Below are 22,559 nucleotides of genomic sequence, written 5' to 3'. Positions count from 1 at the left end.
GACACTGCCAGATCCTATTGGCTGTCAGTGGAGATGCGCCACGCCCTTTTCTCGCGCCGGAGGTGGGAATAGGCGGGGCCTTCGCAGTCGCGTTGGCTGGACCGCTTCGCCATTGGCTGGCGGGATGACTCCCTCTTCGCGCAGCGCCGCGTGCCCGCGCGCGCAGCGGCTCCGCTCTGCCCTCTCATTGGTCAGAAGCGCTCGGCCTGCCCCCCGCGTCGCATATGACTGGCTGGAAGCGAATGAGGGTGGGCCTCGCCTGGCCTTCCCCCTTTCATTGGCGGATTCCTCCGGGAGGGCGGGCGCAAGCGCGGCGACCTCGCGCCACCATTGGCTTCTGAGCGGTTGGCTGCGTCTCGATTGGCTGGCGACGCTTGCGGGCTCCTGCCGGGCCGCGGCCTCCGCCCCCCCTCCCCGGTGCATCTCGGCGGCCTGAGGTGAGGGGCGGCCCGGCGAGCACGGCCGGTGAGTGCGGGGTCCCGGGGCGCGGCCGGGCGATATGGGGCAGGACCGGGGGGGGGGGGGGGGCGGGGGAAGGGTGGTCGGCGGGGGAGGATGCAGCGGGGGGCCGGGCTGGGGGGTCGGGAGGGGCCTTGTGAGGGGATTGGGGGGGTGGGGAGGGGCCTTGTGAGGAGTTGAGGGGCTGAGCGGCCTTGTGCGGGGCTGGGGGATTCGGGGCCGTGTGCGGGGCTGGGGGATTCGGGGCCTTGTGCGGGGCTGGGGGATTCGGGGCCGTGTGCGGGGCTGGGGGATTCGGGGCCGTGTGCGGGGCTGGGGGATTCGGGGCCGTGTGCGGGGCTGGGGTGGCTGAGCGGCCGTGCGAGGGTCTGGGGGGCTCGGGGCCGTGTGAGGGTGTGGGGGCCTCGGGGCCGCGCGGGGGCCGGGGGTTTGTGGGGATGAGCGCCGGGGCCGGCAGCCCGGGTGAGCCGGGCCCCTCGGGGCGGGTGCCGGGAGCGGGGGTCGGGGGCGTTAATCCGTGGTTTCCGCCGCAGCGCGGCTCGCCCGCCCCGTGCCCCGAAATCGCGGGGCTGCGGCCCCCGCCGCCTGCGCGGTCTCACTCCGTGGCCTTTACCTGTTAGCGCCGCACAGACGATTACCTGGCGGGCGCGCGGGAAGCGGGCTGAGCTGCGAGCAGAAAATCGTTATTTCCCGTCCCCGTTCCCCCCAGAGCCCCCGGGCTCGCTCCGGAGTTTTCCACCGGCCAGCGCTGGGTTCAAGGTGCTTTCCCCTCCCCCACCCGCGGGTGCCCATCGCTGCCGCTCTCACTGCGTGCTCGCCCATCGGCCTCCTGAGCGTTCCGGCGCCCGCAGAGCGAGCTGCGGCACGGGGGCTGCGAGCCGCCCCCAGCCCTCCAGCAGAAGGACGGCAGGAAAAGGCTTTGGTTGGGTTTGGAGAAGGGGAGGGTCCTGGCGGAGCCGCACTGTGCCCTGGGTGTCACGGCGCTCCAGGACGGGCTGACGGTCGCGTCGGTTCTCTCTGGGCGTCTGGGCCCTGTGAGGAGCTGGAGGTGCCAAAACACGAACAAAAGCTTCTCTGCGGAGCCTTTGTGCGTTGACGGAGGTAAAACTTGGAACAATCCACACAAAATTCCCCCCGCCGGGTACCTGTGTGGAGCCTGGGGGCTGCTTTTGTGATTTTGAGCTTTTTCTCAGTGCTTTTCTCTGGGTGCTCTGGTTGGAAGGCTCTGGCTGCCACATCCTTGGAGGCTTTCTGGATCTGTTTGCCCCAAAAAGTCTCAGGTAGAGGGTGTGGAGTGTCGCGCCACCCGCCCTGGCCCTGGGACGCGGTGTCCTCTGAGCAGGACCTGCTCGCGTGAGCTGGAAACCTGGGGTGATTTCTTCCCCGAAGGGCTGTGGGCACTGAGCTCGCTGCCCGGGTGGAGTCGCCGTCCCGGGGGGAACAGACGGGGGTCTTGGGGGCGTTTCAGTGCCAGCGTTGGCTGGACGGTTGGGCTCAATTGTTCCATGACTCCATAATCCGTCCGCACTGTGTGTCGCGTATTCGTGGCTGTAGCCATCTCCGTCATTTCGGGGTTCCCGGACTGAGCTCTAGTGCAGAGAGGTTCCTTGTGGTGCCGTTGTTAAACTGTAACTCACTCTGCAAGGGCCGTTTAGATGTTTTATGATTTTGTGCCCGAAGCAGGAGGGTCGCGTTGGGCTCAGGACGGGCGGCTCTGGGGCTGACGCGCAGTCTGAACAGGGTCTGTACGGCCTGTGTTAAAAAACATATGTGGATATATCTGGCAATTAAAATATGGGGCTTGTTTTTAACGATGTTTTCAAGATCTGTCTTGGGATATCAGACCTGGCAATGAGCTGTAATTAAAGGAAAATCTGAGAGTTTCCGGCAGGACTGCAGTGATTCTTTGTGCCCCCTTTCAACTGGGGGTTCACCCCTTTAAATTGCGGAAGGTGGAGGATGTTTTCACTGCTTAAGGCAGAGGAACGAAAAGCAGCAGCATCTACAGCTATTTGCCATGAGTTTTTCTTTCCTGCTTTGCAAAAACTTCTGATTTTTAGATACTCGGCTAAGAAGTCGCGTTTAACCTGAAGGGCACATGTTGATCCTCTGAAATATGAAACAATTCCCGACGAGTCGCTGGGACTCTTGTTTAAGCATCTGTCAGCACCGTAAGTGGGGTTTTGGAGTGTCGCGGGGGTATTTTGTCGCCCAAAACAGGTCATTTCCTTCGCGGCGCCCGGAGGCGCGGCGGGGCGGGTGAGAGGCGGGTGCGGAGCGGGCGGGCGGAGCGCGGCGGCCGCTCGACTTGGGCCTGCCGCTGGCTCCCGGGAGGGAGGAGGTGGCCCCAAAGCGAGAGCGACCGTGACAGGCGGCTTCTGTAATCCTGAAGTGGTTCCTTGTGGTGGGGTGAAGGTCTTCATCCAGTCCCATGGACGGGCTTGTCTGGGGTAGAAAAAGCCGCGGGTTTTGGGGTGAAATGTGCCCAGATCGGTGCTTGGAGAGGACGGCCACGGGGGCTGATGTGGAACGTGCTCTGGTTTAGGGCAAAAGCAACTTAATTTCTCAGCCAGAAACCCGTGGACGGGAGAGCTGAACAGGCCCATTCTGCTCGGCTGCGACTGAATGGGTGTCGGCTGCGACCCCCCCCCATCCCAGCGTTTCGGCGCCCCCCCCCCCCCCCCCATCCCAGCGTTTCGGCGCCCCCCCCCCCCCCCCATCCCAGCGTTTCGGCGCCCCCCCCCCCCCCCCATCCCAGCGTTTCAGCGCCCCCCCCATCCCAGCGTTTCGGCGCCCTGTAAATTCATAGGAACTGGGGGAGCCATCACTCCCGAGGTCCTTGTGTCAGCTGTCGCCTTTATTTGGGGACACGCTATGGAGGGGGGTGAATCCCCCTCTCCGACGCTCCCCGGCTCCGCCGCGCCGCAGAAACGGGGGTTTCTATTTGCGGGTTATTATCAGTCACAAACGGGACAATTTATTGTAGTGAAACGCTGCTGCACTCGCAGAGGGGCTTGATGCGCGGGATGAAAACAGCCGGGGAGGGAACACTTAATTCCACAGCCAATTAGCCAGATGCTGCTGCGTGGGGAGGAAAAGCCCCCCCGCGTCCGTTGATTTGTCCCCGCGACTCCGAGCTGCGCAGCAGAAGCGCCTTCCGCGGGCTGATAACGCAAACCCAGACGAGTTTCTGGCTTCCATCGGCTGTTCCTCCGGCTCCCCGCGTCGGCCGGCGTGGCCGTCGAGCCGGGGCAGGGACCGTGCGGCCGGGGTTCAGCCGGGATTTCTGCTTTTGCCTCGCCCGCTGCGGAGTTGCAGACGTTTCCCTCGTTCGCAAACGCCGTGTCCGTGGGGACAGCGCGTTTCCCCAGCGGTCTGCGCAGGTTTTGTGCCCCGCGCTGGCTCCGGGGGGAGTTTCCTGCTCTGTCCGGGTTGGGATTCTGGGGGTTTTATCGCTCCCCCAGCAGTTCCCTTACAAATATAATACTACATTATTGAATTCTGCAGGTGGATTTCCTGATGGTTTTGTATTCTGTAGACACACACATTCCAAATAAAAGTCCATTATTTCTCTGGTGCTTAGAATTTCTCTTGCTACGGGGTAATTCGCAACCCGTTGGGTGTTTGTTTCCCCTCCAAGACTTAATTCTCATTTATTTTTTCTCCTTTGAAGTGGCTAAAAGTCTATTTTGTAGGCGATAACTTGGAGTGTTCCTCGGGCCTTTTGAGGTTCCCCGATAGCTTCTTTACCGGCGCCTTTTTGGCCTTTTTCCAGCTGTTTTTCAGGCTCTGAATGGAGTTGTTTGCTCTTCGGGGACGTCCGCACAGAGGCAGGTTTGAGACGTCCTTTGTTCCCGAGTGAAGTTTGCGGCAATTCCAGGCAGCTGCCGCGTTCCCCCCGGATCAAGCGCGCTGGTCGCTATTTGAAACGCGCTCTGCGGCGCTCGACCCGCAGCCGGGCGTTCCGCCTCGCCTGCGGTTTGTTTGCTCTGAAATCCCGAAGCGACAGGCGCCCGCGGGTTCGAGTCCCCGTCACGGGCCGGGTTGCCGCTCAGGGACGCGGAGCGATCGAGCTGGGCTGGAGTCCCGCGGGTCCAGCAGAGCGGCCGCCGCGTCCTGCGCCGGATCCTCCGCTTCTGCGCCCGCGAGTCGCAGCCGCCGCCGGTTTGTGGAGCGACGCAGCAAAACGAGCGGAGGGATTTAATGTGGGCTGGGGTTTGTGACCCTGTCTTTGCGGGTCAGAAATCCCCGTGCGCCTTTTCCTTTTGTGCAGTGTCGACTCCGTCCCCGATTCACATCGCTGGGCAAAATCAGCTCGGCGCGCAGCACGGCTGCAAAAGGGCAGTTCTAACAACAGCAGAACGCCTGGTTTCCAATCCAAATAGACCCGGTGTGGCACGTTCCTCAGGATTATCAACCGTGTCCCTAAAAACCGATCCCGGCCGGGCGGGAACTGAACCTGTGGTTGTCTCTGGAGCGAACCAGCGCGGGTTTTTAAATCCCAGGGCTTCGTTTCCCCCGCTCGTGGCTTTGGCTGGAACGTCTGAGCTGCCTGATATTTGCTAAGCTCTGCGTTTACAAAAGCGACAATTTGGGGGGGTTTGGAGGTTTCTGGCGCGGCAGAGCGAGGTCCTATTGTTTCTTTACCCTGCGTGTCCTGTTCTTTGTTCGACCTGTCAGTGATGGATTTGAACCCCGCGCCCTCCCCAGGGGGCAGGTTTGTGCTCCCGCTCTGTTGGGAGGAGCAGAAAACCCTGTAAAGTGGGTCTGGTTTTGGTGCCGGCAGCAAAGGGAATTCTGCCTCCCCGTTGCGTGGACGTTGTTTCTTACAGCGGGTTCCAACCCGGCCCCGTTCTGCGCTCGCGTGTTTGAGCCGTGGTGTCCGACGCAGCTCTGAACTGAGACCGTAGGTCCTGTCGCTTTATGTCTCATGTTGCTTTTTGATTTTCTGTCTGGCTGTTTCACCCCACGTTTAAACAGGACCCAGACCGGAGCGCGGTGGCTCTGGCGGGCTGAGCGTCCCCACGTTTAAACAGGACCCAGACCGGAGCGCGGCGGCTCTGGTGGGCTGAGCGTCCCCACGTTTAAACAGGACCCAGACCGGAGCGCGGCGGCTCTGGTGGGCTGAGCGTCCCCTTGCCTTGCGCAGCAGCAGCGTTCTGATTCCCTCCCGTTTCTGCCATGTTTCCTTTCCCAGGCCGCACCGACCGCTGCGCTCGGTTCTCCCGATGAGCAGCCGCTCTCCCCGAGGACGCGGCGCAGCCTCGCCGGCCCATCAGCCGCGTTCGACGGCTCCGGACCCGCCGGTTCTGCTGTCCAAACCCCCGGATCTGCCGTTTCCCGGCCGGTGTGGGAATTGCAGCCGCCAGCCCGTTGCTCGGGGGCGAGGACTCTGTTTCCATCCCCCCGTACAGCTGGAGCAAACACGATGTCTAAAAAGCAAAATACAAAAGGTAAGATGCACGTGGACACGATCTAATGCAGTGCCAATAAACGGCGCTATTGATGATCAATTAGAACAGGGGTTAATTGCTGTCACCGGACTCCTTGCCGGCTGCTGCTGCCACTTGACAGCTCGTTGTTACGGCCGCGGTGCCATCGCGCGGCCTGTTGCGTTTGGTGACGTTTTCAGCGGCGTCTCGGCTGTCCGGCCGGGCGGTTCTGCCATCGCGCGTCCCTGTGAAATATTCATATCGCATCGTTCCACAGCCAGACAACGCGGTGACAACGCGGTGACAAAGCGGTGCCGCCTCGTGTGGCAGCTGCAGAGCTGCGGAGCCAGGCTCTCCTGGTTTCACCCAGCGGGCGCCCAGCGGGGCTGCGGGTCTCTTGTGGGGTTAATTCTCCTAAAATTTTCCTTTCACCCCCCCTCGGGGTGTCACTTAGACTGTTGAAATCTTTTTCCTTCGGGGTGGGCACAGAGGAGCGAGTTTGCGAGAGGCTTTCTTTCCGCCTGGTGTTTGTTTCTCGTGTTGTGTCGTCCAGCACCCGATTTCAGACAGGATTGTGTTTGTCAGGCGCGGAACATTAATTCCAAGGTGTGCGCGTGGTGGGGTTGAGGGTTACGCTTCTCGCTTTATTTGAATTGGCTGCCAATTAATAATTTAAGGCTGGAGAATTCGTGTCCTCGGCCTCAAGAGAAGAGCTTTTGTTCTCGGGATATTGTTTTTTTCTGGCGGCTGTGGCACCGAAACGGCGTCTACCTGGGTGTCCGTAAATGACTCAAAGCCATTAGTCACACTGACGGAAATTATTGCATAGGATCGTTTCCGAGCGGTTTTGGGCGGCCGTGTTTGTGTCTGTGCTCTCGAAGCCTCGCTGCAGGTTGCTAGGGACTGAAGTTCTCGGTGCCCCGGCTCTCCTGCTGTCACAAATCGCGGCGAGGACACCCAGACGGACCCGTCTGAACGGTGCCGCGGCTCTGAAGGCAGCGAGGAGCCCGCCCGGTTCCTCGAGATGCGGCCGAGCGGGGGAGCTGCTCGCGGGGGCGTTCGTGAGCCTTGCGGAAGCGCGCGTGCGGAGTTTGGGCGCGGAGTCTGTTCCGCTCGCTCGCAGAAACGCCGAGGAGGCGGCTGCTCCGTCCCTGTATCCGTGCTGGAATCATCGCCGGTCGGAGCCCGCGTGGAGCTCCGGCCGGGCTGTTCTTCCCGGTAGCCCAGGAATGTGAGGGGAGGGTTGGCTTGGGGCGCCAGACGTCTCCATGTCCTAAATCTCGTTTCTGTTGGGCGCCAGCCGCGGCTTTGGGCTCGCTGATGTTCTTCCCCTTGGACGGGGCCAAAGCGCGTGTTTCGTGAAACGTCTCGACTGCGGCAAAGCCCAGGAATATCGACCCAGCGCCAGTTCAGCCCTTGTTTCTCTAATTAGTGCGGAGAGAGCTCAGCGCCGGGCCCTCTGCTGCCTGTTAGCCAGGGCCGCTCTGGCGAGGGAAGAATCGCAGCGAGTCGCTGGGATTTGTCCGGCTCAGCGCGACGTGCCGCTCCGCTTGCCCGCGGCCACCGAGCCTCCGCGGCCACCGCCCCCGCCCTCCGGGAGCCCCGGCCTCGCCTCGTTCTCCTGTATTTCGGCGCAGCCACGGGCGCGGGGCGGTCAGAGTAGTGATCTTCCGGGTCTGTCTGTCCGTCCGTCCTGAGAGGCCGCGTTAATTCCTGGCCAGCCCGCTCCGTGGTCCTGGGCGCAGGGACGGCTGGAGATCCCTGTGATTAGCGCAAATTGGAGGCTCTCTAAACGAGCCGCGAGGCGCCGTTTCCTGAGCAGCTCTTTGTGTCGCGCTGCCGCCGGTGACCTGAGCGGCCAGAGTCTGGACGTGTTTCACGGTTTAACCAAATCTTGGCGGAATAGCACTTCGTTTTGCCCACCCGGTTCTCCTTCGTACAGAAGAGGCCCAATTAGTGGAGTTAATGGGAGGAACAAGTTGGTTCAGGTGGATTCTTCCCGGCATCATTAGCGCTTCTGTTTAAGAGCCCCCGTGTCATTAGTCAGTACTGGAACACAAAAATCAATGATTTGGGATGAACGGTTTATCCCCACCTCGTTTTTTGGAGGATGCAGTTATTAATGAAGCAATGAATGCCGATGGCGTGGCCGCTGGGGTTTATCCCGTAGAACCACGGGGGCGGCACCGAGAGGGGCCCGAGGGGCTCGGCCCGTCAGCGCGGCGCGCGGGGCCCGAGCTTTCCCTTCCCCGCAAGGTCGTTCGCTCCTGAACCTGCGCCGCCCGCGCCCTCCAGGCTCCTGGTTTTAAATTCCGTCCCTTCTCGCGAACACCCGCGGCCGTTTTAACGGCGCCGGGGGCGCTCGGGGGTGATATCGAATGGACGCGGTGGCGCCTCCGTCGCATAATTTCCGCATGTTAAACGTTTGGAGGGCTCAGGCCGGGGAACCAGGTGCCAGCGAGCTCGAGTGCCCCGCAAGACCAAATGGAAATGCAGGGAAGGGGTGGGATGGCGCGGCACTCCATCTGCCTGGCGGCGGGGCCTTCGGTGGCTGCGCGGCCGTCGAGATTTTGAAGAAAACGCCGCTAGTTCTCTGTCGGCCCGACGGCGTTGGCAGGGTTGGGGGCGGAAGAGCTGGGCGGCTGCGCTCCGCGGGCGCCGCTGGCCGCAGAGGACCCGGGCGCGGGGCCCGAGGGGCGCGGGAGGGTTCAGCGCGTCTGCAGCGCGGCCCAGCCCGACCCTCCCATCGCGTCCTGGCGGCGCTGCGCAACGCTGCATCGGTGTCGGGGACCGCGCGGTCAGCGGCGCGTCTCCAGGCCGGGCTGTTCGGAGGAGGTGAATGTAAAGAGCGTGAATCAGCAGCTCGGAATTAGCGACCGAGCGCGGGTCCCCGTCCCCGCGTTGTCCCCAAAGCAAGTTCCCCCCTTAGGAAATGCACCCAGAAAGGGGTCGGTGACACACAAAGCAGCGCTGGCAGTCTTGGCGCTGCTGTCACCTTCCCGGGCCGCATTGTGGCTAAAACCCCGGCTTGAACTGCGCTCTGTCGTGATCAAACACTCCTCCAAGCAGCCGTGTCCCTTGTTTTTATTAGCAAACCCAAAATGTCACCTTTGGCGGGAAAACTGAGCGTGGATTTGCGGTCTCGCGGCACCGGTGGGGACGTGGGGGCGGCCGCTTCCATCCTGGGTCTCTTTTGGAACATTTGGGCATTGCCATGGAGATCGGCGCCAGCAAGAGCAAGAGCTGCTGCTCCTCGCGCCCATTTACCGGTCTGCCTGCCACCCCTTCTCCGGGCGGAGGAGACCACCCCCCGAGCGCGCCCGGGCTCTCGTTAACCCTTCACCGCGGCGCTGGGCGCGGTTTTGACGCGGAAATGCTCGGCTTTGCTGCGGCCGTCTGCTCCGCGCCAGCCCTGCGGGCCTTTTGTGGGGTTTTTCTGTCGTGGGTATTTTTTGGGCTGATGTTTTTGGTCTGTGGGTTTAACCTGGATCAGTTCCTCGGGTTCGGTGGGGCTGCGCAGAATCGCTCCCTGTGCCAGGGACCTTCCCTTTGCCCTTTCCAGGCAGCAGGCGCCGCACGTCCGCAGGGCTGGGTCCCCCGCAGCGCCGCGGCTCGGCGCTGACCCCCTGCCTCTGCCCTTTCGCAGCGTCTCTGGGCGCCCGCCTTCAGAAGAGTTTCCTTCTCCTTTCTCTCTGCAGATCCGTCCGGGTTCGTTTTTGATGTGCAGTCCAACACCGTGATGGCCCAAGGAGGAGCCTTTGAAAACATGAAGGAGAAGGTAAATGTGTCTGTGGGGACGTTTGGCTCAGCGTGTGCCACGGGAGAGCTCCCGAACGCTCAGTCTTCGTCTCCTCTCAGAGATGAAATACGTTCCTGTCCGGGCGCCAACCGCAGCGCTGTCAAAAGCAGAATTTTATTCAGGTTAAATCGTCCTGGCGCATTAAAGTTTGATAAGGAAGCCGTCGGTTACGGGTTTTGGGCTGCTGTGGGATAAAGCAAATAGTTCACACGTCACCCCTTTCTTCCCCAGATCAGCGCCGTGCGAGCCATTGTCCCCAACCGGAGCAACAACGAGATCGTCCTCGTGCTGCAGCACTTCGACAACTGTGTGGACAGGACCGTGCAAGCCTTCATGGAAGGTGAACGGGGCGCGTCCATACCGCGTTCACGGGCCCGTTTGAGCCACGGGAGCGGCTTTTGTGCAGAAAGGGAACGAGTGACAGATGAGCCTGTTCCCGAGTCGCGCTCCGTGTTTGCTCAGCTGGGGGTCAGGGCAGAGATAAGCTCTTGAGATAAGGAGCTCTCCTGCTCCGTTACAGAAACTCCCGCTCGCGTGCGCACTTTGAAACCTGCCACGCAGATATTCTCTCTGCGCGACGTCGGCCGCATTCGGTGACCCCGCTGGTGCTGGTGACAGCGCCTGTCGCTTCGCGGCTCTGATTTCTGCGCTGCCGGCCCCGCCGGTGTGGCGCTGGCCCCGCCGGTGTGGCGCTGGCCCTCGGGCTGGGGACAGCCCGGCACAGCCGGTGTCTGCGCAGAGAGACCTGGACGTGACCTGTGAGTTGGGAACACGCTCAGGCTGCCGAAACCATGAGCAGGACCGAGCCAAAGAGCGCATTTGTGATTGGCTTTTTCCTTCCCCCCCCCCCCCGGCGCTGCCTTGTGAGGGTGTCGTCCCCTGCAGCAGGGCTTTGTTTTGTCCCCTGCAGCGGGGGTGGTGTCGTCCTGTTGTTTTGTCCCCTGCAGCGGGGGTGGTGTCGTCCGTTGTGTCCTCCCCTGCAGCGGGGTGTTCCCAAAGCAAAAGCAAAACCAATTACTTTATTGCATCGACATAGAGAATTGAAACGAAGGTGTTTCGGGTTCCAGGTGTGGCGGTGCTGCCACCTCACCAGGAAAGAATTGGGGCGGGTGCCTTGTCCTCTGCTCATCGCTGCGTTTCTTTTCAGGTAATGCCAGCGAAGTGCTGAAAGAATGGACTGTGACAGGCAAAAAAAAGGTAACACCTTTTTGGTACACTCTGCCAAGGCATGCATTTCTTTATTTGGAGTGTGTAGACTACAGAGACCTGTAGGGATTCCTCGTGGTTTAGACGGGAAGAGAAAGCAGAGAGCAAACGTGTGTTGCTGTGAGCGGAACCAGCGCCCAGAGATAATCCCCGGGTTATCGGGCGCCTGTTCGGGGCAGCGATTGACACGGCAGCACTGTCCTCTGGCCGCATTCGCGTTTGATGTACACGTCAGGTGCGTCGTGAGACGTTTCTGCAAACAAAGACACCAGGGCTCTAGGCTTTGTGTCCTTGTGGTGCCTCCGGCTCCGCTGCCTCCCCGGGACCCCGATCGCACACAGCCCCGCGCTCCAGTAAATCTTCACCGGCCCCATTTATTTCAGCCGAGCTCTGTAATTCACTCTCGGGCAGTCATGCTGCTCCATTTTTCATCGCTAACCTTTGGAGCCGAACAGTTGCATTTAATCCCGAGCTCTGGAAATATATTTCTTTGTCACATGAGCTTTCTCGCGTGCTTCACCCGGTTCTCTGCCCAGCCCTCCGCAAGGGTTAAGTAAAGGTTTGCAGAGCTACAGCACTTGGTATTATAATATCTAAATCCACCAGGACGAGAAGCAAATCATCATTATTCAAAAGGGCTCTTTTTGAATACGTGAAAAGCCCCGGTGTGAAATGGAGAGGGGAATTAAACCAGAATGTGGCTGTGCTGGGAAAGGAGGGAAGTTTTAGCCCAGAAACCCCCAGGAAGGAGACGGCGGTTCTGGCCACAAACCTGGTAATGAATCCGCGCCTCATTAATGCCGCTGTCTCTGTCCTCATTGTGGGATAAATCCCTCCTCCTGTTAACAGGATCAACAGCCCGAAAAAGCATTTAATTCAGCTACTTTCAGTCAGTCAGCGTAAGATTAATTTGCCCTTCAGGAATTAAGCTGAACGTCTTCCCCCCCCTTTTGTGTTGTGGTCGCCTGGTCCCTCAGAACAAGAAGAAGAAAAGCAAAGCGAAGGCGCGAGCCGAGCCGAGCTCCGGGTCCGACGCCACCAAGTCGGCGCCCGCGGAGGAGGAGCGGCCGGCGCGCCCCGAGCGGGCCGGGATCAACGGCTTCCACGTCAACGGCTGCGCCCACGACGCCGAGTCCGCCGACTCGCTCAGCGAGGGCTTGGACGCGCTCTCCATCGACGCCAGGGAGCTGGAGGACTGCGACGTGCCCGAGAGAGCAGGTCAGTGCCCGGAACGCCGCGCGGAGACGAGCGCGAGCTTCGTTCTGCGCCTTCTCGCGTTTGGCTCGGCGCTGAGTCCTGGTGGACGGGGCGGCTCTTCCCAACGAGCAGCTCACCTGGCCTTTCCTCTGGTTTCTGCGTGGTGGTGAAGCGGCGGCCAGCGTCCTGCTGTCCCTCGCGCTCCCTTTAAACCGGTGTGCTTTTCTACAGCGGTGCCTGACCTAGCGAACGGAATAGCAGACTCTGACCCCAAATCGCTCACCATCCATCCTTCCCAGAGCCCCTCGTCCCTCCGACAGCAGCGGAACCCCCCCCGGCCTCCGTCCCGCCCGGCGACCGCCCCCCCGCCCGGCGCGCGCCTGGAAGACGCCCCCGTTTCACCCGCTAACAGGAAACTAGGTGAGCGCCCGGGGCTCCGCGTTCGTCACCGCCACACTTTGATGGTAACGCGAGCAAACGCGGCGCCGGTGACCCGGGAGTGCTGACGGGTCGCTATTGTGACGGGTCCCGCAGACGTTTAAGCCCGTTTTTCCAGCCTTTAGGTCGTTTCTCATCTTTTGTGAGAACGCGTCTTGAGAGGCCAAGAGCTGGGAGCAGTGATAACACGAAGTGACAGCCTCCTGCTACTTCAGTTTTATTTTCCTCTCTCTTTTCTTAACACAACAAGCGGGGACAGGAGGGACCTCGGGGACCCCGGTTGCGATCGTGGTTCTGAGGCTTAGCTGGGGGAGGCTCACCGGGCCCGGGACACAGGGACTGACCCGTCCTTCGCCCCCCATTGCGGGAAATACCCTCGATTTCCATTTCGGAGCAGCTCACCCTCCCCAGGCAAGCGGGAGTTTCATGTCACACGGCGATACGGCCGTGTCGCGCTCGGCGCCGGCACAAAACCAATCGCAGATACATTTAATTCCTCTCACGTAATTGGAAACGCGGAGGGAAACTCGAAAAGCCCCGGGCAAGCCTCCCCCAGTGAGAAAATCAAACTGAAACCTCTCGCTGCTGCACCCGGGGACGGGGACGGAGCGGCAAAGGCAAAAGTTTTGGACTAAGACGGAAGAGTGGCTTTAAAATAAGAGGGCAAGGAGAATTGTAAAACAAGAGGGGAGGCATCGTTTTAAAATGGGGGGGCAGCCGTGGTTAGGCGGCGGGTGACGGGGCCGCTGTCCCGGCAGGTTCCAGCATCGAGAAGTCGGTGAAGGACCTGCAGCGCTGCAGCGTGTCGCTGGCGCGGTACCGCGCCGTGCTCAAGGAGGAGATGGACGCCTCCATCAAGAAGATGAAGCAGGTCTTTGCGGAGCTGCAGAGCAGGTGAGGCCAGCCTAGAGCCGGGCTTAAGGCCGGGGCCTTTGGAGTTCAACTTCAGCCTCCTGGGTAGGTGGGACGTTCTAACTGCGGAGGGTCCGCTGGGGTCTTTGGTGAAGCGGGTCTGTGCCAAAAAGTTGTCCCGACCGTCCTAAGCTCATTTTAGGCACAAGTAATACAAGATAACGTTCTAATATCAGCTGTTCTGGAAGGAGAAGTGCTGGGAGCTCAACGTGCAGCACTACGGCTTCTGAACCCAAATATTCATATTGAAAATCTTCAAATTAAGGTTGAATTAAGGTTGGTACACAGCGGAGATCATCCCGCGCCGCGCCGCTGCCCCCGGTTTAAACAGTTTGAATACGTGATGTTCCCTACGAGCGTAATTGGGTCTTTTTTTTAAGTCTTTGTTGGTTCGGGCGAGTGCTTTGGGGTGATGTTCGGTGTCAGGTGCACTCGTTGCCTCGGCTGATTGAATCCGTTACCGAGAGGTTGTTCTCGGTTATACAAACACGACTTTCGGTAAAGAGACACTCAGAAAAAAGCGAGAAGAGCTCTTGCCTGGAGCGAGAGCACTTGACAAGAGCTGGATTTGCTCTCGCGCTGGAGGATTGCCGTAGGTACCGGCAGATTTGCGGACTCTGTCACAACCCGTTGACGTCCAGAAGCCCGCGCGGCCTCCCGGGCGGAAGCGCTGGTGGCGGCGTGCGGCTCAGTCGCCGGCGCCGAACGTGCTCCCGCGCGCGAGCGTCGCCGCTGGGAAACGCGCTCCCGGGGTCGCCCGGCTGGTGTTTGATCCCAGCGTGTGCTGAGAACACCCGCAGGCGACGTTTGAAGGGGCTGAGGGGGTTACAGGTGTCCCCGCGCTCCGCGCCGCTGAAGGGCTTTGCGTTTACCCCAAGGGCTTTGTGGCCCCGGCTCGAGCTTTCACCGCTGTTGTTTGCTCCTTCGCCAGCGGCTCCGTCTCCTTCGCCGACGCCGATTCGCTGTTATTGACGCAGCGGGGTTGTGTTGGTGCGGTGGTTTTCATTTCCATTCGATCTGCCCGTCAGAGCAGCTGCGATGGCAAACGCCGTTCCCTCGGCGTCACCGGCTGCGTCTCAGCCGCCCCTCGCCCTTTGGGTTGTTTGGTCTCTGGTGCGTCACGTCGGAGCCGCCGGCGCGATAAGAGCGCGGCAGCAGGACGCGGTTCCGTGAGCCGGGAGCCTCCTTCGGCAAACGCCGGGCACCGCGCCCCACGAGTGACACCGTCACTTGTACCTTCGCCTGTCGTGTTTCCTTCTGGTGTTTTCCAACTCGCTTCCTGGTCCAGCGGGTGATTAGCGGGTTTTTAAACCCTCCCGACCAAACTCAGGCCCGGTTTAACGGCAGCTTTGCTCTGCTGGGACGGGATATTTAAGGCGCAAAGCGCGGCTGGTTCAACCTGCGCCCGGCGGGGCGAGGCGCAGAATTTCTGAGCGTTCTGACCTGCATCTTCCCTCGTGTTCGTGTCAGAGGGCGAGGATGAGGAGGAGCCGCCAGCGTGGGCGTTGTGCCTGTCGGCCTCCCAAACCCGGCCTGTCCGCGCCCCGGGGGCTGCTCGGCCTCCTATTTGCAGAGGGTTCGCTTTTCTGGGCTGGACGCGACCAGGAGCCCTGAGCTGGGCATTCCTCCTGTCCCTGCATTTCTTCAATATTTCACTTTCTGCCGACAGGGAAAAATAACAATGCGTGTTGGAAGTGATGCAGGTCACCCTTGTTTCATCAGAATTATTTAGTCTTTAGCAGTTACGGGTTTATCCGCTTCCCCTCGTCAGTTCTGAGGCGCCGCCGTCCCGCTCGGTGGGATCTTACCCAGGATGGGGCGCTCTGGGCTCTGAGCCGACCGCTGGAACCGCGGTGCCGGCTCCGGCCGAGCTCCCACCCCCCAGTTCAACGAGCGCGGCGGCGCCGGCACCGCTTGCTGCCGCAAGCGGGGGAAAAACAGCCGGAAAATGAGCCGAAAGAGCGCTAAAAATGACCTGTGAAAAGCAGGTGGGGGGAAAACAACCTGGTTCTGCTCCGCAAGGGCCCTCCTGCACCCAAATTAGTCACTAGCAGCCACTGTGCGGTCGGGCTCAGCCCCGTGTCTGTGCGGTCGGGCTCAGCCCCGTGTCTGTGTGGTCGGGCTCAGCTCAGCCCCGTGTCTGTGCGGTTGGTCTCGGCCCCCCCTGCGCGCGGAGCAGAAACAGCCCCTGCCCGTAGAAAAGCGAAGCGGCAGATGGACGGGGCGATAAATCAACGGGAGGAGCCGGATGTCAGCGCGGCTGTTCGGGGGAATTGTTGGAATCGATCGGGCTCCGCCGCGCGGGCGGCGCCGGCCCCCTTTGCATTTCAGATGCTCCTCCGGCTTCCCTGGCGCTAAAATAAATATTCTGCCCGTTTTGGGGCAAAACCTTTGTGGCTAAAAAGGCAAAAAGAAAAAGCCGTGGTGGGTGTGGAAGGGCCGAGAAGCAGGAACGCGGGACAGGCTTTGCTTTTATATTGAGGGAGCTGAAACCGAAACAAGCGGGAGTAATTAATAGGTGACGTATAATTGTTGTCATTGCGGTGGCTTTTTGCCGTGTTTTCTGTGGTGATAAAGTCCAGGGGGGAGGGAAAGCGGCTCCGACTTGTACCGGAGCACAGTGGCCGTGTCCCCCAGCCCCGTGTCCCCCAGCCCCGTGTCCCCCAGCCCCGTGTCCCCCAGCCCCGTGTTCTTCCCGTGTCCCCCACCCTGTGTCCCCAACCCCGTGTCCCTCCAGTGTCCCCCAGCCCCTGTTCCCCCCGTGTCCCCAGCCCCGTGTCCCCAAGGCCGCAGCAAGTTCAAGGCCATCCAACTCTTCCAGAACAAAAGCGGCAGCTGCTGGTCGGCTCGTGCTGCCCCCTGCTGGTGTCTGCCCCCCCCCCCGCCGGTGTCTGCCCCCCCGCCCGCCTCTGGCACGGCACCGGTTTGCATTGGAATGCTCAGTGTTCTCCTTTTTCCCCAGCCTGATGGATCGGGAGGTGGCGTTGCTGGCCGAGATGGACAAAGTGAAGGCAGAAGCAAGTAAGAGCCCATTTCTGTGATTTTTCATGTTATTCCTGAGTACAGGATCGCAGAATAATTTGGCTTTGCAGGGGCTGTCAGAGCTCATCGAGCCCGTCCCTCCCTACCCAAACCGTTCCGCGATTCTGTGATTTTTCACCCAGGTCACGTTGCTCAGAGCCCCATCACATCCTCCCCGTCACGTCCACCCGTCACGTCCACCCCGTCACATCCACCCCGTCACATCCACCCCGTCACATCCTCCCCGTCACGTCCACCCCGACACGTCCGCCCCGTCACATCCACCCCGTCCCGTCCGCCCCGTCCCGTCCGCCCCGACACGTCTGACGGCGCCCTGAAAGCCCCCCAGCTCGTGCCTTGAGTTTGGCGGATGGGTCAGGGCGTTGCTGCCCCGCACAAACCGCGTTCTCCGCGGCTCCTCAGGGGACGGGGACGGGAGAGGTGCTGCGGGTTGGCCGTAACGGTGCTTTGATAGGACACAAGCTGCACCGGTGGTGGGAGCCGGGTCCCGGGCATCGGGAACGGCTGGTGGGCGCGGCTGCCGGGGGGTTTGTTCCGTGCTCTGGGGTTTTGGTGCATTGTTTTGGCGTTTCGGGTTGTTTTGCAGTGGAGATGCTGGGGGGGCGGCAGAGGCGGGCGGAGGCGCTGAAGAAGCTGGCGGACGTGGCCGTGCGCATGTCGGACGAGCAGCTGGGCGAGCTCCGCGCCGACATCAAGGTCAGATTGGGCAGTTGCTCCGGCTCCCAGCCCTCGACCCCCGAGTTCCCCGCAGCGCCGCGCCGCGTTACTCGCGATCCCGTGGTTTCCGACCCTCCCGAACGCGCCTCCTGGCGCGTCCGTCGCGCTCGCGTTCCCCGCGGGCCCCTCGTCCCGGCCGCTGTTTAAAATCATTGGGTTTGTAAAACGCTGATTTGGGGCAGCCACTGAGCGTCCAGATGTGAACGCGGGGCGCACGGCTCGCTTTGCAGCCCTCGCCGCCGGGGCCGCTGGGCCGGCTGCGCGGGGAAATCACCAAAAACCCCCATTTTTGTGTTTCCGTGGGCCGGCACGGCCGCTCCCTCCTCCCCAAGGGGCTTTTGAACCGGCTCCCGGCTCGGCTCCCGCTGGAGCCAAACGGGGAGGTTTTCACCCCAGTTTCTGCCCCGTGCCCTGTAATTTGGGGGGTTAACGCGCTTTCTAAATTGTTTTTAAGCATTTTGTGAGCGAGCGCAAGTACGACGAGGAGCTGGGCCGGGCGGCGCGGTTCAGCTGCGACCTGGAGGCGCTGAAACGGAGCATCGCCGCCTTCGGGCACGGTGAGCACCCCCACACCCCCCGCTCTGCCCCCACACCCCCAAATCTGCCCCCAAAACCCCCCAGTCTGCCCCCAGACCCCCTCAATCCAGCCCCAAAACCCTGTCAGTCTGCCCCCAAAAACCCCAAATCTGCCCCAAACCCCCAGGTCTGTCCCCAAAACCCCCTCAGTCCAGCCCTAAAACCCCCTGATTTGCCCCAAAATGCACCGGGGGGTGAAGGAGCCCCCACCATGGCATCCGGTCAGCACAGGCAGCCCCGGGCCCTCGTGGCCCCGTGGCGTCGCCCCCGCAGGGCAATGGTTTTGGGTCCCATCTCATGTTCTCGGGGGGGCGGGGGGGCCTTCTTTGTCGTGCAGTTTCCCACCCCCGGAACAGCTACTCCACGCGCCCGCGCTGCAGCTCCGGCGCCCCCGCGGCCCCCCCCGCGCCCCCCCCCGCCGCCACCAGCGTCCCCAAGAAGCCACCGGCGCCCTCGGGGGGGGGCAGCGCTGCCGCCCGCCCTCCCCAGCTGTCCCCAGAGGTAACCGCACCCCCACGGCCTCTTGGGGCCGGTCACCCCATTTTTGGACTGGGGGGGGGTTCTGCTTTTCTCGTTTCCTCCAAAAAGGGGGTGGGGGGTTGGGTGTTACCAGAGCTGCTCACTACCGCCCCCCCTTTTTTTTTTCAGGGGACAAAGAGACCCCGAGTGGGCCCCAAACCCCAGCGGCACACAGGCCCCCCCGGCCCGCACCGCCCCCCGGGCCAGGCCCCCCCGGGCCCCCCCGCCCCGGGGCTGCCCCAGCGCAAACCCCGCGCCAAGTCCTGAGCCCCCGGCCCGGCCCGGGGGGGCCGCTCGGACACGTTTACACTGCGACGTTGGTGCCATTGGGGCTTTTCTTTTCCTCTCTGCCCCCCATTCTCCTCACGGGGGGGTCCGCCCCCCCCACCCCGTCCCCTTTTCCCCTCAAAAAAAAATCACCTTGCAAAGAAAAACGTGCTGGCCCGGAGCTGAGCCGAGGGGCCGCGTTCGGTGCCACCGCTGTCACCAGCGGCGCCGTCCAGGAGCAACACGGGGGGGCGGGGGTGACCCCCGAAACGGGCCCCTTCCCCCTCGTTTTGCTGTTTATTCAAATCTCTTTATTTTCCTGGGAGTCTCTTTATTTTATTCAAAATCTCTTCATATTGTTTTGTTCCGTTCCCTGCAGCCCCGCTCGTCCTCCTCCCCCTTCCCTTCCAGCGATGAAGGAGCAGGGGGGGCCACGCTCACAATTCAAGGGGGGGCCGGCGCTGCCCTCCCAACTTTTTTCCCACGGGGGTTATTTTTTCTTTCCCTCTCTAATTAAACTTTTCCTGAATCAATTGAACAAATTAATTAAATCAAACCCAAACATGGAGCTTTTAAAAATTCAGGAATTGTGCTCCACTCTGCCCCATTTGCCCAGAACGAGCACTGAGGAGCTGGGGGGGCACCTGGAGGAGCTGGGGGTCCCCATGGGGACCCCCCCTTGTCCCTGGGTCACTGCTGCGCCAGCTTGGCCGCCTCCGCCTTGATGAGGGCGATGAGGTCCTGGTTGATGAGGAACACGAAGCGGAGGCTGGCGATCTGCGGGGGGGCAGCGGGTGAGGGGGGGACCCCAGGAGCCCCCAGGGCCCCCAGGCCCCCCGGACCCACCTCCACCACCGAGTTGTTGTTGAGCTTCCACTTGTTGCCGCCGAGCACGGGGCGCCCGTCAATGTAGATGGGGCGCCGGCCCTCGTTAGCAATGAAGAAATCCCCGTTGTTCTTCAGCTTAATCACGCCTGGGCGGGGGGGAGGGGGGTAAAATGGGGTGAGGGGGGGTAAAACGGGGGGGGGGGGCGGCTTCAGAGCGCTCCCCAAAGCCCCGTCCCCTCCCCACCCTGCTTGCGCGAGATCTTCCAGGCCGGCCCCTCCAGCGCCAGGTCCACGTCGATCTGATTGTCCTTCGTGGCTCTGCCCAGCGTGATCTGGGGGGGAGGGGAAGGCATCAGGGGGGGCTCCCTGGGAAATTCGGGGGGTCGCTGAGGAGGGGGGGCACAACCCCTGCACTCACCTCGCGGGAGCGCATGAGGTAGCGCACCATGCGGCCCCGCAGCACAGCCAGCGTCTGGCTGTCGAAATCTGGGGAGCTCATGCCTGCGGGGTGTGAAGAAACAGGGTGACCGGACAGACAGACGGCGGGGAGGACAGACGGACACAGGCCCCCCGGCGCTCACCGGTGATGCTGTCGACCAGCACCTGCCACTTGTGCAGCTCCTGCTCCAGCTGCCGGATCTCCCGTTTCTGGCGCCTGTCGGCCACCGTCAGCTCTGGGGGGGACAAGGGGGGCTGGGGGGATCTGGGAGGTTTCTGGGCCACCCCACCCCCATTTGGGGTGCACAGAAGGGAGCGGGGGGACTCACCGTGCTCCAGCACCTCGTCCCGCACGTCCCTGTGGAGGAGAAACAATGAGATTGTGACCCCCCCCCCCGCCCAGCGTGGCTTCTGCCCCCTCCAGCCCCACAAAAACCTCCCTGTAGCCTGTCATCAGCACCGTGTCACCCGTGTCCCCCTCACTTGAGTTTGCTGTCATCGAGCGCGTCCTCGGCGTCCGAGAAGTTCAGCACCTGGTCGCCCTTGGGCAGCGGCTGCACTGCAGGGGCAGCGCGGGGGCGGTGAGGGACCGCGGCAGCGGTGACGGGCGGGGGGGGCGCCGGGGCGCTCACCGGTCTGGTCGTCCAGCAGGTAATACTGCTTCATGAGCTGCCAGTGCAGCTGCAGCGCCTTGGCCGTGCGCGACGGGTAGAAGACGTCGGGGTGCTTGTGCAGCAGCTCCTGGAAGGTGTCGAGCGTGGGCTGGCTGCTCTGCGGGGGACAAGGGACACGTGGGGGCACCTGGGGACACCCAGGACCCCCCCAGCACCTGAGACGCCCCCGGCTCTTACCGATCCCACCTTAGTGAGCAGCTGCTCCTCGGCTTTGCTGAAGAGCACTTTGCTCTGGATGGCGGCGATGGCCTCGGGGTGCAGCTGCCGCATGGCCTGGCACGCCAGCCTGAGCGGGAACAGGCGCTGAGACCCCCCCCGCAACAACCCGTGAAACCCCCCAGGAAATACCGCCCGCGCTCACTTGGAGATGACGGGGTCGTAGAGCAGCGCGTACCAGCGCTCCTGGATCTCCCGCAGGTTGAAGCGGCAGCTGAACTTCACCCCCAGGTGCACCGAGGTCAAGTCGTTGGTCTGGGGAGCGGGGGGACGGAAAAATGAGAGAATTGCCACAAAATCCTTGAGTAATTCGGGTTGGGAAGGAGCTGGAAGATGCTCAAGCCCAACCGTCCACTGTTCAGCCAAAAGAAAAGGTCGGACGAGCGGTTTCATCCTCACCTGCTCTATGAAAATACAACTAAAACGGTTTTAAAAAGCTACAACCTAAAGAATCTACAACCTAAAGAGTCTGACCCAAGGCCGCGCGGGTCCGGCGCCCGGCGCTGCCGTTTCCAGCCACGAGGAATAAGTCACTAAATCTCTGTTTAAACAGTTCAGGCCTGTGTTTGAAAATAACCCTGGTCCTCAAACACAATAACGATCAAACGACAAAATAATCATGAACGGGACCGTTTTACAGGGAGTCACAGCGAATGAGCCCTGCACGCGGAACGCTTCTGTTCCTCACCGCTTAAATAAACACTCTTCCCTGCTTAAGTTTCTCACTGCAAAAATACGATATTATTATAATAACAGTAGTAACAGGAACAATAGTGACAATTACAGATCATAATAATAACGATAACAATGACTAAAAATACCCGAGTAGTCCCCAGGGGCAATAACCATCACCGCCACCACGAATCAGAGTATCTGAGCAGCCCGCAGGGGCCGATCCCAAAGCGGGGGGTGACCGCCCGGGACGCGGGGCGCAGCTCCTCACCTGCAGCACGGCGTTGATGAGCAGCAGGTCGTCCGCCGGCTTCCAGCGCCCCAAGTCCTTGGTGACCGGGGGGGGCTGCTTGCTCTTCTTCACGCGCTTGGCCAGGCCGGGGTGGGGGGGCGCGGGGCTGGGTGCCGCGGGGGCGGCCACCGCCTTGGCGACCTGGGCGGGCACAGGCGGGTGAGCGCGGGCCTCCGGGCCCCCCGCGCCGTCCCGCTGTCCCCTCACCTTCTTCTTCTCGCCCGAGGAGGGCTCGCTCCCCGAGCCGCGCGCGGGCTCGGCGCCCCCGGCGCCCTTGGCGCGGCTGGAGGGCTTGGCCAGGCTGCTCTCCACCAGCTCATCGTCGAACTTCTTCCGCTTGATGAACCTGCGGGGCATCGACGCTCCCGAGCCGCCCCCGCGCCGGCTCAGCCCCGCCGCCCCCCCGCGGCCCCGCCACCTACCGGGAGGAGCTGCGGCGCTTGGGGACGGTGCCCGCGGCGGGCGCTGAGCCCCGCTTCTGTCCCGCCAGAGACTCCTCGTCCTCGGAGCGGCTCGTGGCGCCCGACGCCATCAGGGCGGGGGGCGGCGGGTCTGGGGGGACGGAGAGGAGATGGAGTTCCCCGGAAAAGCCCCTCCCGGCCCGGGGAGGACCGAGCTCCATCCCGCCCGCCGCCCCCCGCGGGTCCCTCACCATCCCCGGCAGAGCAGGGTCCGGCCGCTCGGCAGCGCCCTCCTCCCCGCCGCCATCACGGACGGCGTCGCTTCCGGGCATCCACAGGAAGATGACTGACGTCACCATCATGCGCACTGAAGCAGCAGGAGGTGCCGCCATTTTAAAGCAGCGGCGCCATCTTAGGTCAGGGCCCCGCCATCTTGACTAAGGGCAGGGTGGCGCTCCCGCTCCTTTCTCCTCT

At 62.1% G+C, this 22,559-nt stretch overlaps 2 protein-coding genes across 11 annotated transcripts; one reads left to right on the top strand and one right to left on the bottom strand.

The window, feature by feature from the left end:
- Positions 1–306: 306 nt before the first annotated feature.
- On the top strand, positions 307–19,289 carry SPATS2 (spermatogenesis associated serine rich 2). Of its 4 annotated transcripts, XM_065043376.1 has the most exons (13): positions 307–465; positions 5,657–5,912; positions 9,590–9,669; positions 9,922–10,030; positions 10,838–10,887; positions 11,874–12,114; positions 12,325–12,513; positions 13,290–13,425; positions 16,406–16,464; positions 17,072–17,181; positions 17,657–17,759; positions 18,116–18,279; positions 18,427–18,889. In XM_065043376.1, the coding sequence occupies exons 2-13, from the start codon at positions 5,888–5,890 to the stop codon at positions 18,562–18,564; spliced, it is 1,404 nt and encodes a 467-aa protein (XP_064899448.1). In that variant the 5' UTR covers positions 307–465; positions 5,657–5,887; the 3' UTR covers positions 18,565–18,889. The 4 variants fall into 4 exon arrangements, with proteins under 4 accessions (XP_064899448.1, XP_064899445.1, XP_064899447.1 ...); XM_065043373.1 differs by lacking the exon at positions 18,116–18,279 and having other exon boundaries at positions 18,427–19,289; XM_065043374.1 differs by lacking the exons at positions 307–465; positions 18,116–18,279 and adding an exon at positions 1,655–2,630 and having other exon boundaries at positions 18,427–19,289.
- MCRS1 (microspherule protein 1) lies at positions 18,875–22,491 on the bottom strand. Of its 7 annotated transcripts, none has more exons than XR_010468439.1 (14): positions 22,337–22,491; positions 22,107–22,236; positions 21,892–22,030; positions 21,664–21,825; positions 20,866–20,975; positions 20,682–20,790; positions 20,463–20,601; positions 20,314–20,389; positions 20,160–20,188; positions 19,974–20,085; positions 19,811–19,893; positions 19,637–19,724; positions 19,411–19,538; positions 18,875–19,341 (listed from the first exon to the last, which is right to left on the bottom strand). XR_010468439.1 is itself a non-coding variant. In XM_065043389.1 (14 exons), exons 2-14 carry the CDS (start codon positions 22,214–22,216, stop codon positions 19,255–19,257), a joined length of 1,353 nt encoding a protein of 450 aa, XP_064899461.1. In that variant the 5' UTR covers positions 22,217–22,236; positions 22,337–22,490; the 3' UTR covers positions 18,875–19,254. The 7 variants fall into 7 exon arrangements, 6 of the variants coding, with proteins under 6 accessions (XP_064899461.1, XP_064899462.1, XP_064899463.1 ...); XM_065043389.1 differs by having other exon boundaries at positions 19,974–20,066; positions 22,337–22,490; XM_065043390.1 differs by having other exon boundaries at positions 19,974–20,066; positions 20,463–20,571; positions 22,337–22,490.
- Positions 22,492–22,559: the final 68 nt, after the last annotated feature.

This window comes from Columba livia, chromosome 29, assembly GCF_036013475.1.
Source record: "Columba livia isolate bColLiv1 breed racing homer chromosome 29, bColLiv1.pat.W.v2, whole genome shotgun sequence".
NCBI classification, from domain to species: Eukaryota; Metazoa; Chordata; class Aves; order Columbiformes; family Columbidae; genus Columba; species Columba livia.
Note: the sequence above shows the minus strand (reverse complement) of the source record. Positions and strands in the feature narration are given on the sequence as shown.